Source organism: Engraulis encrasicolus, chromosome 11 (assembly GCF_034702125.1).
Source record: "Engraulis encrasicolus isolate BLACKSEA-1 chromosome 11, IST_EnEncr_1.0, whole genome shotgun sequence".
NCBI classification, from domain to species: Eukaryota; Metazoa; Chordata; class Actinopteri; order Clupeiformes; family Engraulidae; genus Engraulis; species Engraulis encrasicolus.
This window is the reverse complement of record NC_085867.1, coordinates 6,289,947-6,305,765: the sequence shown is the minus strand read 5'-3', so window position 1 is coordinate 6,305,765 and position 15,819 is coordinate 6,289,947. Positions and strand designations below refer to the sequence as shown.

At 49.4% G+C, this 15,819-nt stretch overlaps 1 protein-coding gene across 1 annotated transcript in view; it reads right to left on the bottom strand.

The window, feature by feature from the left end:
• Positions 1–12,356: 12,356 nt before the first annotated feature.
• Positions 12,357–15,819, bottom strand: part of si:dkey-1d7.3 (transmembrane protein 132C) — an 82,092-nt gene continuing 78,629 nt past the window's right edge. Inside the window, exons 10-11 of the mRNA XM_063211089.1 lie at positions 14,102–15,123; positions 12,357–13,131 (exon numbers count right to left, since the gene is read on the bottom strand). Coding sequence (XP_063067159.1) covers positions 12,357–13,131; positions 14,102–15,123 — 1,797 coding nt within the window. The remainder of the gene's footprint in view (positions 13,132–14,101; positions 15,124–15,819) is intronic.

Sequence of the window (15,819 nt, the reverse complement as noted above, 5' to 3'; positions counted from 1 at the left end):
TCCTGGCTGAACAGCTTTCCTTCCTTGTTCCCATCTGACTTTCTGCCCTATTTATTTATTCATTTATTTTTTCGAGAAAAAGTAGTTTGAATAACACGTAACCTCCTGACGTCGGTATGCTATGCACTAGACAACATATGGCAGAGGTAGGAAAAAAACATGAATCGCAAGAGACACACTTGCAGGAGTGCAGGACAGTGTTTTTCATGCTGCTTAGAAGTGAGTGTTACAGTAGCATTTTTCATCTCTTCTCCGCTACTAAATGATTCCATCATGGGTCAGTGACGTTTCAGCAGTAGTGCACACCCGTCAGGGCGGTGCAACGGCAGCCAGTACCACTATTGTATGGATTACTTGCTTATTTATTTATTTATTTTCTCGGTAACACTTTATAATAATGTTCCTTAGTAAAGACTCAGTAAATAATTAACTAATGATGAATAAAACATTAACAAATGTTTTTATTATTAACTAAGTATTTTATTTATTTACAAGCAACTTGTAAATGTTTGATAAATGTAAAATATTAACATAGCATTTCCTAGTCATTTACAAGCATTTGTTTACATTTCCTAGTCATTTACAAACGTTTGCTAATGTTTTGTTCATCAATAGTTAACTATTTATTAAGTCTTTATAATGCTTTTTTGCATCCATTATTCTAAAGTGTTACCATTTTCTCTTTTTAGTGGACTTTTAATGAAACATATTCATTGCAGCATATCAACCACTAATTATTAATTAATTCATGGGCATTATGATGTTGCACCATCCTGTCCCAGAGTAGTCTCTCAGTGTGGAATTAACTCCATTTCTTTAAATATGTTCTGGTTTTCTTATACTTAATCAACAACAGCATGAATGAAAAGGCATGGATGTGCTCCAAACTTTTAGAAAAGAGATGCTTCAGATGCTGAACATGAAAATATCTATAATTTGACTGCTCTTGATAATACACAAGGATCGGATATTCACTTCCAACCTGTGGTAGGCAACAGAAATAAGAACAGAAAATGTAACCATCTGACAAAAAAAGCACCCTCTCTCTCGCTTTAGTGCATTGGTGTGCATCATTCTGGAGATTTTTTGAAGACGGAAAATTGGACATTTGTGGGCGAGTTCTTTTTGACAGTCCGGGGGATGAAGGAAGGAAGAAGGGAGGAGATAAAGAAAAAAAAGAAAAAGAAGAGCAGTATAGTACTCTCAGAACATGACGGAAAACATATCAGAGGTACTGCGCCTTCAGGGCAACAGGGAAGCCAATAGGGGGCGACAAAGGGGGCAAGTTATCCCGGGCCCATGGACAAAGGGGGGGCCCCAGAATTGGGTCCTCATTATTAAATTTTAATGTATTTGGTCGGGGGCCCTTTTAATTGATTTTGTCCCGGGCCTGGCCAAAGCTGTCAGCGGCCTTGAGGGCAGCAGCCTCGACAAAACGCAGAAAGAGGGAAGAGAGAGGAAGAGGAATAATTCTGCCGAGTCTGTCTGGTCGGCGTGAAAAGGGATGGGGCCACCGCAGTTTTCCAATTTATTCATTTTTGCTTTGAATCCATCACTGCCACTATTCAGGCTGAAGACATCAGATGATCTGACTTGCTGCTTGCTCCTCTGCCTTTTCCTCTCTCTTTCATTTTTCTTTTTCTTTTTCTTTCGCTCTCTCTGTCTCTGTCTCTCTCTCTCTCTCTCTCTCTCTCTCTCTCTCTCTCTCTTTCGTACACACACACACACACACACACACACACACACACACACACACACACACACACACACACACACACACACACACACACACACACACACACACACACACACACACACACACTTCCACCTCCTCTATATTTTATGCTCAGAGAGGCAATCTAAACACAGCCTGGTGGTGTGGAGGAGAGATCTATCTATCCGAGGCGAGCCCCGCGCCACATTCCGGGGGAGGGAGAGGGGAGAAGAGGAGGAGGAGTAGACAGCCATGGCAGTCATCCTTGCTCTCCTCCACAGTATCAGCCCAACTGGCAACGATGCTGCCTTGTAGAGATTTGTCCTCCTCCTACTCCACCTCCTCCTCCTCCTCCCTTCTTTCCTCTCTCTCTCTTTTCTTCTTTCCCAATAGCTTCTATCTGTGTGCTATCTTCTATCTCTATTTTCTGTAACTTTCTTTCTTTCTTTGCTTTCTTTCTTTCTTGCCCTCTCTCTACTGCTCCTCATGTACACTTCTTCTTTTTTTCTCTTTCATTCTTTCCTTCCATCATTTTTTTCATCACTACACCTTCTTTCTTCAACCTCTCACTTCCTTAACCCCTACCCCGCCTCTGTTTTTTTTACCATGTCCCTCTTTTTTTTAAAACCTTGTAAGGTGTTCGGGTCGGGTTGTTACATAGAAGGTGTTCGGGTCAATTTGACCCGGGTATGTAGAAAAATAATTTTAAAAGAAAAAATGAATAGCCCATTGTGATGCCGTGGCTGGCCACCACGTCATCACGGCGCCTCGAATGGCGTTTGCCTTGAACTTGTGAGGCGCCATTTCCTCATTCAGACTACTCACTCGGATTACTTTCATCACCGGACTTTCAAAGAACTTTCTGCCGTAAGCATTCACCATTTCACTACCGTTTCTGTTCTGTTTACTGTTAACATGGGTGCACACATTGTTGCCAGTTACCGAACGCTCCACTTGCATACATTTCAGTTACGAACACCCAAACACGCAAACATTCCATCCAAACATTCTACATGCTGATAAACACCACACGCATACACAAACATGACAAACTTCACCCCTGTTATCATTTCTGTTCCGTATTTCACTTCAGTTAAACTGTCATGTTGTTATTTTACCGTTTTGAGCTAGTTAGCATGTCTTACCTGAGTAGCAGCATCTCTCCAGCCAAAAGAGTCTCCACTCGCTCTGACAGGCATATAAACACTGATGCTGGGCTGTAGGCGCGTTCGCGCTGCGTTCACGCTGCGCGTGCAACGCATTGGTTTGCTCCGTTTTCTATTATTATTGATTTCAGCATTGTTTATGATTTCCTTTGCTTTCAGTATGTTTATTTTGAATCCCTGTGTTAGGATATTTCTTTTGGGTCGCATTATTTTGCTGTATTTGGTTTATTTTGATTACTATTGTGTTTAACCCCCATCTTAGTGTAAAGGTGGTATGCTCCACTGATGGGCACGAGCTTTCACGCTCTTTAAGAACCTACGGGTTTTCAGTTCAGGTTAGGCCAGCAAGGAGCACACACCTGTTATGGTAGGCTCTGCTACACTCAGTGTCTGAGTATTGGTTTGTGGCTGTTACTGCACATTACCTTGGCCTGTTACTATTTTCTGCTGCTTATAGCAAGTATTATTTTGATTTTGATTTATTTATTTATTTCTGGATTTAGAGTCCTTAGCATTTATGTTTATTTCTTTTCTTCATCTTTTTGACCCACGTGTCAATTTATTTTTGCATTTTATCCTCACTGTAAATAATAGTGCACATTGGTGCTGAAAGTGGTTGAGAAAAATAAACAAAAATCAACGTTGAACCCAGTTCCTGCCTTCGCCTCTGCCTCTCACTTGACCGCCAACACGGTACCTCGTAACAATTGGTGGCAGCGAAGTGGGTCCCAGTGGCAAGAGAGGAGACGGCGCGGTTCCAACCAGCGGGAGAGAGGTGAGACGACCAACCACCCGAGTGCACAGCCATGGCGGAGAAGCAGGACGGGACGACGGAAGAGGGTCCACCAGGACGCCAAACGCCGGAGGAAGAAGGCAAAGAGGGGCTGGAGCAGATGTTGAGGCAGTTCATGCATCAGCAGTACGCCAGAGATGACCGGCTGGAGAAAGACATGCGCGAGCAGGATCGACGCTTCAAGGCACTGCAACATCAATTCACCCAGCTGCAGACCTACGTGAGCACTGAGCGCGTGCATCGTCAGACGCCAGAAGAATCTTCAGATTCGCCCAGCAGGTCCACATCGCTACCCAGTGTCCCTACGCCAACATCCCAAGCGTACGACAGCGTCCCGAGCATTCCATCGAGCCTGGAGACCAGATCTGCCGTCTACAGCCCCACCCCGCCACCCATGACTGTGCCGGCACCCAAGATGGCCCCATTCAAGGAAGATGAGGACATCGAGCACTATTTAACGACGTTCGAGAGGATTGCTACAGCCAGTAGGTGGCCTAAGGAGGTGTGGGCTTTGTATTTAGTGCCCCTTCTAACAGGCAAGGCCCGCGCAGCATACGTGGCCATGGACGTTAAAAACTCACAAGACTATGCCAAAGTCAAGAAGGCTATACTGGCTAAATTTGAGATCGACAGCGAGACCTACAGGCAGAGGTTTCGTGCCAAGCAGGTGCTGGAGGGAGAGACGCCAAAGGAGCTGGAGGCCAGGCTGAGGGACCTTTTCCAGAAGTGGGCGTGTCCACAGGAGAGGTCTGCGGAGGAAGTCGCCGAGCTCATGATCCTGGAACAGTTCCTATGGGTGGTGCATCCGGAGATCCGCACCTGGATCAAAGAACGAAACCCCAAGACTGCCACGGAGGCAGCTGAACTTGCAGAGAACTACCTGTCCGCCAGACGTGGACGCCGAGGCCTTCAGTTAGGCACTGTGGATTTTAGCTCAAGAAGAGAGCATGGACTTAACACTATGGATTTTAGCTCAAGAAGAGAGCATGGACATAACACTGTGGACACTGGCGCGCCGAAAGACCAAGGACACACAAGAGACCCGGGCCGTGCTGCGTCTGGTAAGTCTGTGGGTGGTACTGGTAGTGAGTTCAGGAGGAACAGGCACACCAATAGCCCCGCTACACACACAACACACAAGCCCAGAATAGTGTGTCACAACTGCAGGCAGCCAAACCACATTAGCCCAGACTGCCCGTTCCCCAAAGCTACATCATCTAGCCTATGCTCCGCCCCTCTGCCCCACACTTCTCACCCTAGCAGGCCAGATAGGACAGCTGTCACTATTCCTGTTAAACTGGGGGGGAAGACATGGGTGGCGTTACTGGACTCGGGGAGCAGCCAGACATTTGTCCAACGTAGATGTCTTGATACCCAGAGTGTTGCTAGCTTGGGCAAGATAAATGTCAGATGCATTCATGGTGACGTGCGAGGGTATGAAACTGCTGAAGTCACACTGGATATAGACGGGCAGGCATACTTACTGACAGTTGGCATTATGGATGAGGCCCCATACCCGGTAGTGCTAGGACAGGACGTCCCTGTGTTAGCAGAGCTGTTGCAAGACAGAACCACTGCTACCGCCTTTATGCTGACGAGGGCTCAGAGTAAGAAGACTGGTGACGCTGCTGGCTGGGATGAACTCCCATTCCCAGACCAGAAGAAGTCCAGGTCCGAGCGAAGAGCCGATAAGGTTAGGGGTACTCGCATCAATGAGACACTTCCTTCTCCCCCCATGAGTGAGGAAGATGTCATTACCACTGATTTTGAAAAATTACTGAGAGAAGACGCATCTCTCAAAACTTTGTTTGAGACAGCAGTCACTGCCGAAGAAGCCGCAAAGCTAATCTCCAGAGGCAAAGAATGTCACGTGGTTAGAGAGGGCAGGCTTTACCACATGAGCGAGGAGGGAGAGCAACTAGTGGTGCCAAGCGAGTTAAGAAAAATGGTTCTGAAGTTGGGACATAGTGTACCGTGGGCGGGTCACTTGGGGCAACAGAAGACACTCCTGCGGCTAGCTAGCCGGTTCCATTGGCCAGGTTTCTATAAAGATGTTATAGAATACTGCAGATCCTGCCCAGAGTGCCAGTTGAGATCCCAAGCTAACAGAGGAACAAAAGCCCCACTCATCAGCCTCCCCATTGTAGATGTGCCATTCACACGCATTGCCATGGACATTGTAGGCCCCCTGGAGCGAAGCAAAGCAGGGAATAGGTACATTCTGGTAGTTTGCGATTATGCCACAAGGTACCCTGAAGCATTCCCCCTTCGCGATGTCAAGGCTAGGCAGGTTGCTAACTGCTTAATACAGCTTTTTTCAAGGGTGGGCGTGCCTAGGGAGATTTTAACCGACCAGGGGACAAACTTCTGCTCCAAGTTCCTCCGTCAGGTGTACAGTCTCTTAGGCATAAAAGGCATTAGAACCACACCGTACCACCCGCAGACAGACGGCATGGTGGAGCGTTTCAACCAGACGCTCAAGGCCATGCTACGGAAGTTCGTCAACGACACTGGCTCTGACTGGGATCAATGGCTCCCCTACTTGCTTTTCGCGTACAGGGAGGTACCCCAGGCGTCAACAGGTTTCTCCCCATTTGAACTGCTGTACGGGCGGCCTGTGAGGGGACCCCTGGATGTACTGCGAGAGGCCTGGGAGAGGGACCAGCAGAGCACAGCAACGGACATTGTGGACTATGTTCTTCGCATGAGGGACAAGTTGGAACAGCTCACCACCCTGGCCCATGAGAACCTGGCGAAGGCTCAAGCGCAACAAACGACTTGGTATGACCGTTCTGCGCGCAGCCGGTCCTTTGAGCCAGGTCAAAAGGTGATGCTGCTGTTGCCCTCTGCCGAGAGCAGCCTCTTGGCCAAATGGCAGGGCCCGTTCGAGGTCGTGCAGAAGATGGGCCCGGTCACCTACAAGATCGCCATGCCCGGTCGTCGAAAGGCTCAGCAGGTGTTCCATATCAACCTGCTGAAGCGCTGGGTGCAGCGAGAGGAGGAGCCTGGCCACCTGCTCTGGGCTCGCACCGTGCCGGACGAGGAGGAGCTGCCGGAGCAGTACTTCCCTATTGCAAAGGGGGAGGTGGCACCGGAGCTGCAGCATCTGACTCCACGCCAGCAGAAGGAGCTGAGGAGGTGCATCCCGGAGGGTGTGCTGCGACAGGAGCCGGGCAGAACCTCGCTGACCCAGCATGACATCCGGCTGACTTCACCAGGGCCGGTCCGACAGACCTGCTATCGGGTGCCTGCAAAGCTGGTCCCGGCGCTCAAAGAGGAGGTGGCGGCAATGCTCAAGGCGGGGGTCATCGAGCCATCGCGCAGCGAGTGGTGCAGTCCCGTGGTCCTTGTGCCCAAGAAGGACGGGGAGCTCCGCTTCTGTGTTGATTTCCGGAAAGTCAACGCCATCTCCGCCTTCGACCCGTACCCCATGCCTCGAGTCGATGACCTCATGGAGCGGCTGGGGAAGGCCAAGTACCTCAGCACCTTGGATTTGTGCAAGGGGTATTGGCAGGTGCCTCTTACAGCGGAGGCGCAGGAGATGACGGCGTTTCGTGTGCCCAGTGGACTCTTCCAGTTCACTGTGATGCCGTTCGGGCTGCATGGCGCCGCAGCAACCTTCCAGCGCCTGATGGATCAGGTGCTGCGGGGGGCTGAGAACTACGCAGCGGCCTACATTGACGACGTGGTGGTCCATAGCTCCACGTGGGAGGAGCACATGGCCCACCTCAAAGACGTTTTCCACCGCATCCACAAGGCGGGGCTGGTGGTGAACGCCGCCAAGTGTCATCTGGCCAAGCCGGAGGTGGCCTACCTGGGCTACGTGCTGGGTGGCGGTCTCATCAAACCCCAGCTCAGCAAGGTGGAGGCCATCCAGGCCTGTCCACCACCGACCACCAAGAGGGGGGTCCGGTCCTTCCTGGGGCTGGTCGGATGGTACCGGCGCTTCATTCCAGACTTCTCCAGTCGGGCGGCTGTCCTGACTGACCTGACCTGCAAGAACGCGCCCAACAAGGTGCGTTGGACGGAGGCGTGTGAGCAGGCCTTCCAGGACCTCAAGGGCTGCATGTGCCGAGAGCCGGTACTGCAGAGCCCTGACTTCGACCTTCCGTTTGTCGTGCAGACGGATGCCTCAGGTGTCGGCCTGGGGGCGGTCTTGCTGCAGGGCGAGGGTGAGGACTGTAAGCCCATCCAATTCATCAGCAGGAAGCTGTACCCCCGAGAGACCAGATACTCCACCGTGGAAAAGGAGTGTCTGGCAGTGAAATGGGCATTGGACACTCTCAGGTACTACCTGATTGGAAAAGACTTCACGGTCGAGACTGACCACAGAGCCCTCCAGTGGCTCCACAAAATGAAAGACTCAAACGCGAGAGTGACTCGTTGGTACATGGCGATGCAGCCGTACCGTTTTACTGTGAAGTATCGAGCCGGCAAAAGTAACGTGCCTGCTGACTTCCTCTCCCGCCCCTACGAGGAGGGTGAGTCTTAAGGGGGGGGGTGTGTGATGCCGTGGCTGGCCACCACGTCATCACGGCGCCTCGAATGGCGTTTGCCTTGAACTTGTGAGGCGCCATTTCCTCATTCAAACTACTCACTCGGATTACTTTCATCACCGGACTTTCAAAGAACTTTCTGCCGTAAGCATTCACCATTTCACTACCGTTGCTGTTCTGTTTACTGTTAACATGGGTGCACACATTGTTGCCAGTTACCGAACGCTCCACTTGCATACATTTCAGTTACGAACACCCAAACACGCAAACATTCCATCCAAACATTCTACATGCTGATAAACACCACACGCATACACAAACATGACAAACTTCACCCCTGGTATCATTTCTGTTCCGTATTTCACTTCAGTTAAACTGTCATGTTGTTATTTTACCGTTTTGAGCTAGTTAGCATGTCTTACCTGAGTAGCAGCATCTCTCCAGCCAAAAGAGTCTCCACTCGCTCTGACAGGCATATAAACACTGATGCTGGGCTGTAGGCGCGTTCGCGCTGCGTTCACGCTGCGCGTGCAACGCATTGGTTTGCTCCATTTTCTGTTATTATTGATTTCAGCATTGTTTATGATTTCCTTTGCTTTCAGTATGTTTATTTTGAATCCCTGTGTTAGGATATTTCTTTTGGGTCGCATTATTTTGCTGTATTTGGTTTATTTTGATGACTATTGTGTTTAACCCCCATCTTAGTGTAAAGGTGGTATGCTCCACTGATGGGCACGAGCTTTCACGCTCTTTAAGAACCTACGGGTTTTCAGTTCAGGTTAGGCCAGCAAGGAGCACACACCTGTTATGGTAGGCTCTGCTACACTCAGTGTCTGAGTATTGGTTTGTGACTGTTACTGCACATTACCTTGGCCTGCTACTATTTTCTGCTGCTTATAGCGAGTATTATTTTGATTTTGATTTATTGATTTATTTCTGGATTTAGAGTCCTTAGCATTTATGTTTATTTCTTTTCTTCATCTTTTTGACCCACGTGTCAATTTATTTTTGCATTTTATCCTCACTGTAAATAATAGTGCACATTGGTGCTGAAAGTGGTTGAGAAAAATAAACAAAAATCAACGTTGAACCCATTTCCTGCCTTCGCCTCTGCCTCTCACTTGACCGCCAACACGGTACCTCGTAACACCCATATTCTATGTAATAAAAACACAAACACCTTAAAAGGGTTAAACCCAGTCTCTGCATCATCCTCCATCCTCTTCTGTCTGAATGGGTTTGGCTGACAAGCATGTCCCGAGCGGAGCGGCAGGCTCCCAACCCAGATAACGGCCTCTCCTCTCCGTGCTGCAGGCTACTGATGGGAGAAGAAGCTTCAATCACTCCAGACAAAATACTATTATGGCCATGCCAGTGCAGTGGTAGAGAGAGAAAACGTAATTTCAATTTCTTTTTATGACCTGTGCTTATGAAGAAACTGACAATACAGTAAAAGCTGACTTGACTTGACTTGAACAGTCAATAATACAAGAGTATGTGGCTATAACTGTGATGTTCAGTAGCCATGAAAATTAAAAAAGTAAATATTATGAAATATGTAAATAAAATGTTAGTAGCATGTTCAAATGAGGTATAATGCAGTTTGCTAATGTATGTACGTGTATGCATGTATGAATGTACTGCTGTAATATGCATGCCTTGACTGTACATTGCACAAAAAAACTTTGATTTAATTAAAACAATGCTAATGGCAAAGTTTTGCTCATATGGACAGTAGCACTATTGTTTCCGATGAGAGAGAGAGAGAGAGAGAGAGAGAGAGAGAGAGAGAGAGAGAGAGAGAGAGAGAGAGAGAGAGAGAGGTGGTAAGAGTTAAAATGCAGTTTAGTGTTTTTTTTTGGCTGCCTGCGCTGCCGCGTCACATCAAAGTATGACAGATACAGCTCCTGACCTTTAACTGACTTAAAAAAAATGAAAGACAACATGGAAGGCGGGAAGTATATAGTCTTCACAGGTTTAATGCAGGTTCAGACAGGGACAGTCAGGACACGGACGTTCTCTTTGTTTATTAGTATTCTCAACCCCCTCTAACCCCCCACCACCACCACCACTCCACCCTCAACCAATACCCACCACCCCCCACCCCCCACAGAGAGGTGAATAACACACAGGGAGAGTCTAGCCACAGCAGGGGAAGCACCTTCATTACCATCAGGGTTGGACTGGCCATCTGGCATAGCGGGCATTTCCCCGTGGGCCCTGCACCCTTGTGGGCCCCTATATTCAGAAATGAATTCTTTTTTTTTTAATTTCTGAAAATAGGGGCCCACGAGGGTGTGGGGCTCACTGGTGAGTCAGTTCTGCGTTGCTTATTATGAGGGGCCCCTTTAAGCCAAAAGTGCCTGGGCCCTATTTCTCCCCCAGGAGGGGCCCCTTTAAGCCAAAAGTGCCCGGGCCCTATTTTTCCCCTCAGGCCAGCCCTTCATTTCCATACCGCATAACAGAACTCCTGCGGTGAGAAAAATGTCACACCTCATGAATTCCAAAACTTTTCCTTTGAAAAGACTCCTCTCCTTAATTCCCTTGGTGGTGTCCTTTCAGCCGTGAGAGAGAGGGGACATTACTTAACGAAAGCTGAATTACTACATGCTGAACATTATTAACATAAGGTTCTTCTTAACATTATATGCACACACAATTCATATTTCTATGTACAAATTATGCAAATGTATTGACAGATACATGCAATGGTTACTTTCGTAACAAGCACATACAGTACAGTATACAAATAAATTAATAATTTCTTTTTTTTTCTCTTATTATATACTCTAGGGATTTGGGGGGATATACTTTGAAGCATAAAAATATACAAAAGCTAAAATAAAACGAGAAAATAGAAAATTGTGCGGTGAGCTTCATAACGTGTGTATTTACATCCCTCATATACAGCCCAGGTTTATATGGTCCCAGACTCAACCAGCTGCTTGACTTGAAGTTTCATTATTGATGAAACATGCAGTGCAGTATATATTGCATAGACAAGTAGAGATTAACAAAGACAGACAGTCAGAGACAGACAGACAGACAGACAGACAGACAGACACAGACAGACAGACAGACAGACAGACTGAAAGACAGACAGACAGACAGGAAAACTGACAGACAGACAGACAGACAGACAGACAGACAGACAGACAGACAGACAGACAGAAAAATCAACAAACAAACACACGCACGCACGCACGCACACACACACACACACACACACACACACACACACACACACACACACACACACACACACACACACACACACACACACACACACACACACACACACACACACACACACACACAGTATTGATGCACTCTTAATTGCTCTGCCATCAATTATGCACATTTTAAGGTTCCCTTTAAAACCAAGCAACATAGCTTCATTAAGACCCACAGAATAGGAAAACATTAGTGCCAAAACACTTAATAACAGACCATGATTGCAGCCTCCCTTTTGCTAGTTCACTGATTTGTAAAACATGTATAAATAAACTCACAAATAAAACACAGGCACAACAAACACAAACATATATCCTATTTACAGTATAGACAGAGTGTCCGTTAAAATATTCTTCAAATGCCTCCTCTATACTTCCTCTATGTCTGGAGGTGTGCATTCCAATATGCGGACTCCCCTCCTCCCCTACTAACTTGCGTCCTTGTGGCCTCGTGATGACGTCACAGACAACAGAATTCGAGTATCTCGCAAAAGCTCAAGTCTAATGTAATTTTCTCCTTTGCAAACGGGATGGTGAATGATGATGAATAGTCCCCCAAAAGCTGTTGTGGCTAGGCTGGCAGCGGGGAAACTTTTCTCCACGGCAGCGGGACGCAAGGCCACAAGCATAGACCGAGGATAGGAGTCCGTATATTGGAATCCACCCAATCCCACTGACTGTTAAAGGATCCCTTTCCCTTTACATGAGCAGATGTGAAATGCATTGAGGGGACCGTCGGCTCCGTTGCCGCTGCCAAAAGTTAGATCAGAATTTTCAATTTTTCAGCATTTCAACTTTGATGGTTGCTGCGCCTCCTTTACACCTGCATGTGTAGCAAATAAAATACAATAAAAACACACACTCGCAATAAATAAACAAAAAAATAAATAAACAGAGATACAGACACACAGAGTGGCCCTTTAAAATGTAAGCTTTTTCCTCCTCCATTCTCCTCTACGCCTGCACGTGTGGCATTTGCACGTGGGGCACTTGCATGTGTGGAGCCTGCATGTGTGGCGCCTGCATGTGTGGCGCCTGCATGTGTGGCACCTGCATGTGTGGCGCCTGCACGTGTGGAGTGGCGGTGGGGTAGGTCATATCAGGCAGTGGTGATGACGCCGCCTTGGGCTCCGCGTAGTTGGAGACCACCGGCGCGGCCCAGCTGACCTCCATGCCGTTGCGCTTGAGCGCGGCCAGGTGCTTGATGTCCAGCGTGGTGAAGGTGGTGAACTGCACCTGGTTGCGCTTGCTGGTGGGCGAGTGCAGGGGCTCGTTGGCGCGCGTGGGCTTGGCCAGGAGCGTGGCCGAGCGGCAGGAGTTCATGGAGTTGGTGCGGCACGGAGGCTGGTGCTGGTGCTGGTGGTGCGAGCTGGCGCGGCGCCCCAGGGTGGCAGTTCGCTCGAAGGGTACGGGCGTCGGAGGGACCACGTTTGTAGTGGTGGTGGTGGGTGGTGGGCCGCCACCAACGACGCTGGGATTCCCGCTGGGATGGCCGTGGATAGAGCCCCCGTGGTGGGCTTTGCCGCAGCTGGGTTGCAGAGAGCCAGTGCCAGGGTTGGCGCTGGGGGCTTGCGGGTGGTGCTGGTGGTGGTGGTGCTGGTGGTGGTGCGGCATCGGCGGGCGGCCCTGGTCGGAGGCGGAGGAGTGGGAGTGGGCGCTGAGGCGGACCCAGTGGTGACGGTGATCCTGGGGGTCGGGCACCTGTGCCACACTCTTCTTGCCGTGCGACCTTAAAGTTTGAGTCAAAATATGTGTATAAGTCAGCTTTATTTTGTCACATGATATTCCTGCGTCATCAATAAACTGTACTATAACTGTACTCTACTACTATGTGTACTCATGTACTAGACATGCAAATGAATCAAAAAAATACTTTCTTCATTTTCCCACGAGTCGAAAATACTGGATAAACATTTACAGTACAGAAAGTACAAAGAAATGCACGCAGCTTCTAATCAGAAGCGCAAATAAGGAGAAAAGCATCTACGGATGAATGCAACATTGTAAGACAGGTAAGACAACTAAACCAGAGATTCTTTAAGTATAGAGATATGCCAACATAATAGGTTTCTATGGGCACCTAACGCGACCAGGTTCCGGTCTGCCTAAAGGGGCGTGTCATAATGCTCCTACAATGAATAGAACAGTCCTTAGGTCTGCCTAGGTCTGCCTAAGGGGGGCCATAATAGAACCAGGAAACAATGGGCCAATGGAACCTCTCTCTCTCTACTCTCTCTGACTAAACCAAAGAATCGCCTAGTAGAGAAAGATAATGCAAACGCCGCCCAAGTTTGGTCTCCTGAGGGGGCGTTTTCCCCTCCTTCAACTTCTCTTTTTATGGTGTTTGGTGGTGGCTTGCACAAGATGTGCGCTACCGCCATCTACAGCGCTAAGGGACCTCCATTTTTCTCAACCTAAGGTCTCCAAAGCTTTCCTAACTGAAGGTCTAAAGGGTCATTCTCCTGACATAGAGTAGAGAGTAGAGTAGAGTATCGTTTATTGATCCCAGGGGGAAATTAAGGTGTCAAGTAGCATACACACATAAATAAAGACATAAAGACATTGTCCATAAAGACATAAAGACATTGTCCATTGTCCCCATATCCACATCACATGGATACAGGGAATGCACGGGCTTGAAGTACTTCTCTTACTCTACTAGACGCTTCATTGAGCAAACACTAGCATACAGTACATACCTCATGCTGTAGGTGGCGCAGTTGAGCAGGAAGCCCAGAATAGCCAGACAGGACACGCCCACCAGTGCGTAGATGCAGATCTCCAGGTCGCTGGCAGACATGCCAAACCGCCGCACCAGATCACTTTCCATGGACGTGGATGGGTCCTCGGTGGTGGTGTCGTCGTTGTCGTAGGAGGAGCGATCGATCTTCTTTGGCACAATAGCCTTGGAGGGGGGCACAATGGCCTTCGGGACGCTGTTCTTGCGGAACAAGTCCTGCTGCGACGGTCCTGGTCCTTCGGGACCCAGGTGGGAGATGGAGTTCATGAGGAGGTTCCCCATGTCTTTCCTGGGGATGACACTACCACCACCACCACCTCCGCCACCACCACCTGCTTGGCCCGGGGTAGGGGCCACCGTCCCCCTTGTGGTGGTGCTGCTGATGCCCTGGGCGGTGGAGACCGCCGCTACCCCTAGCGCCTCCTGGAGGGTGGAGGTGGTGCTCAGTTCCCGCGGTGCTCCGGAGTCCCGCAGCACGGCCTGGGTGTAGATGTTCAGGGGAACGGCCCTCGGGGAGGTCAGCAACTCGGGCGCCTTGCGGGGCGTCTTGGCATCACCCTTGATGATGATGTCTGCGTTGTTGTTATTGGCTCCTCCTTGCACTCCTGTTGCTGGTGCACCAGTCTCTGTCTTGCCCTTGTTCACGCCCGTGCCCCCACCCTCCCCTACGCCCTCCACAGGGTCAGTGGCGGGCACGGGAGCGGGCAGCATCTTGACCTGCACGCTGCCGCTACCCACGGCTAGCTTGCTCTTGCGTTTGGACTTCTGGCACGCTTCGCAGATGCCCAGCTCCACGCGCAGCAGCGGGCCCTGCCCGTCTCCCTCCGCCACGGCCGACAGCTGCGGGTGAGGGCCCTTCCGCACGGACGCCACCCCCTCGTCCAGCGAGCTGGCGCCCAGCGTGTAGCCGCTCGGGTCGTACAGGTCCAGAGAGGTCAAGGAGCCGTCGCTGAAGGTCACCCAGGGACTGATGAGGGCTTCCTGTTTAGCAGAGGGCAAGGTACAGGGGGATACAGGGATGAGGAGAGAAGAGAAGAGAAGAGAAGAGAAGAGAAGAGAAGAGAAGAGAAGAGAAGAGAAGAGAAGAGAAGAGAAGAGAAGAGAAGAGAGGAGAAGAGAAGCACGTATAACACAGGGGTAGGCAGGGATAAAGGGACAAGGAGAGGAGAGGAGAGGAGAGGAGAGGGGAGGAAAAGAGAGGGAGAGGAAAGGACACAGGAGAGGAGAGGAGAGGAGAGGAGAATAGAGGAGAGAAGAGGAGAGGAGAGGAGAGAGGAAGTGAGGGCACATTTGGTACAAAGGGCAGATGGGGTGAGAGGGGGGAGAGGAAAATAGTAAAAGGGTGAAGAGTAGGCCATTGTTAACAGGAAGAGCAGAGGGAGACGGGGTGTAGGAGAGGGAGGAGAGGAGGGAGGATTGGAGGGATGGAGGAGAGGGAGGAAGGGAGGAGGGTAGGAATGGAGGAGAGGGAGGAAAGGAGGAGGAAAGGATGGGAGGAAGGGAGGAGGGTGGGATGGAGAAGAGGGAGGAAGGGAGGAGGATAGGAATGGTGGGGGAGTGAAGAAGGGGAAGTCACATTGTTATACAGTCTGTGAATACAGTCTACATCCATAATACATCATAGGTTCATGGAGCCTAATACATTATGAATTAAAGAACAACGGGAGATTTTCTCAT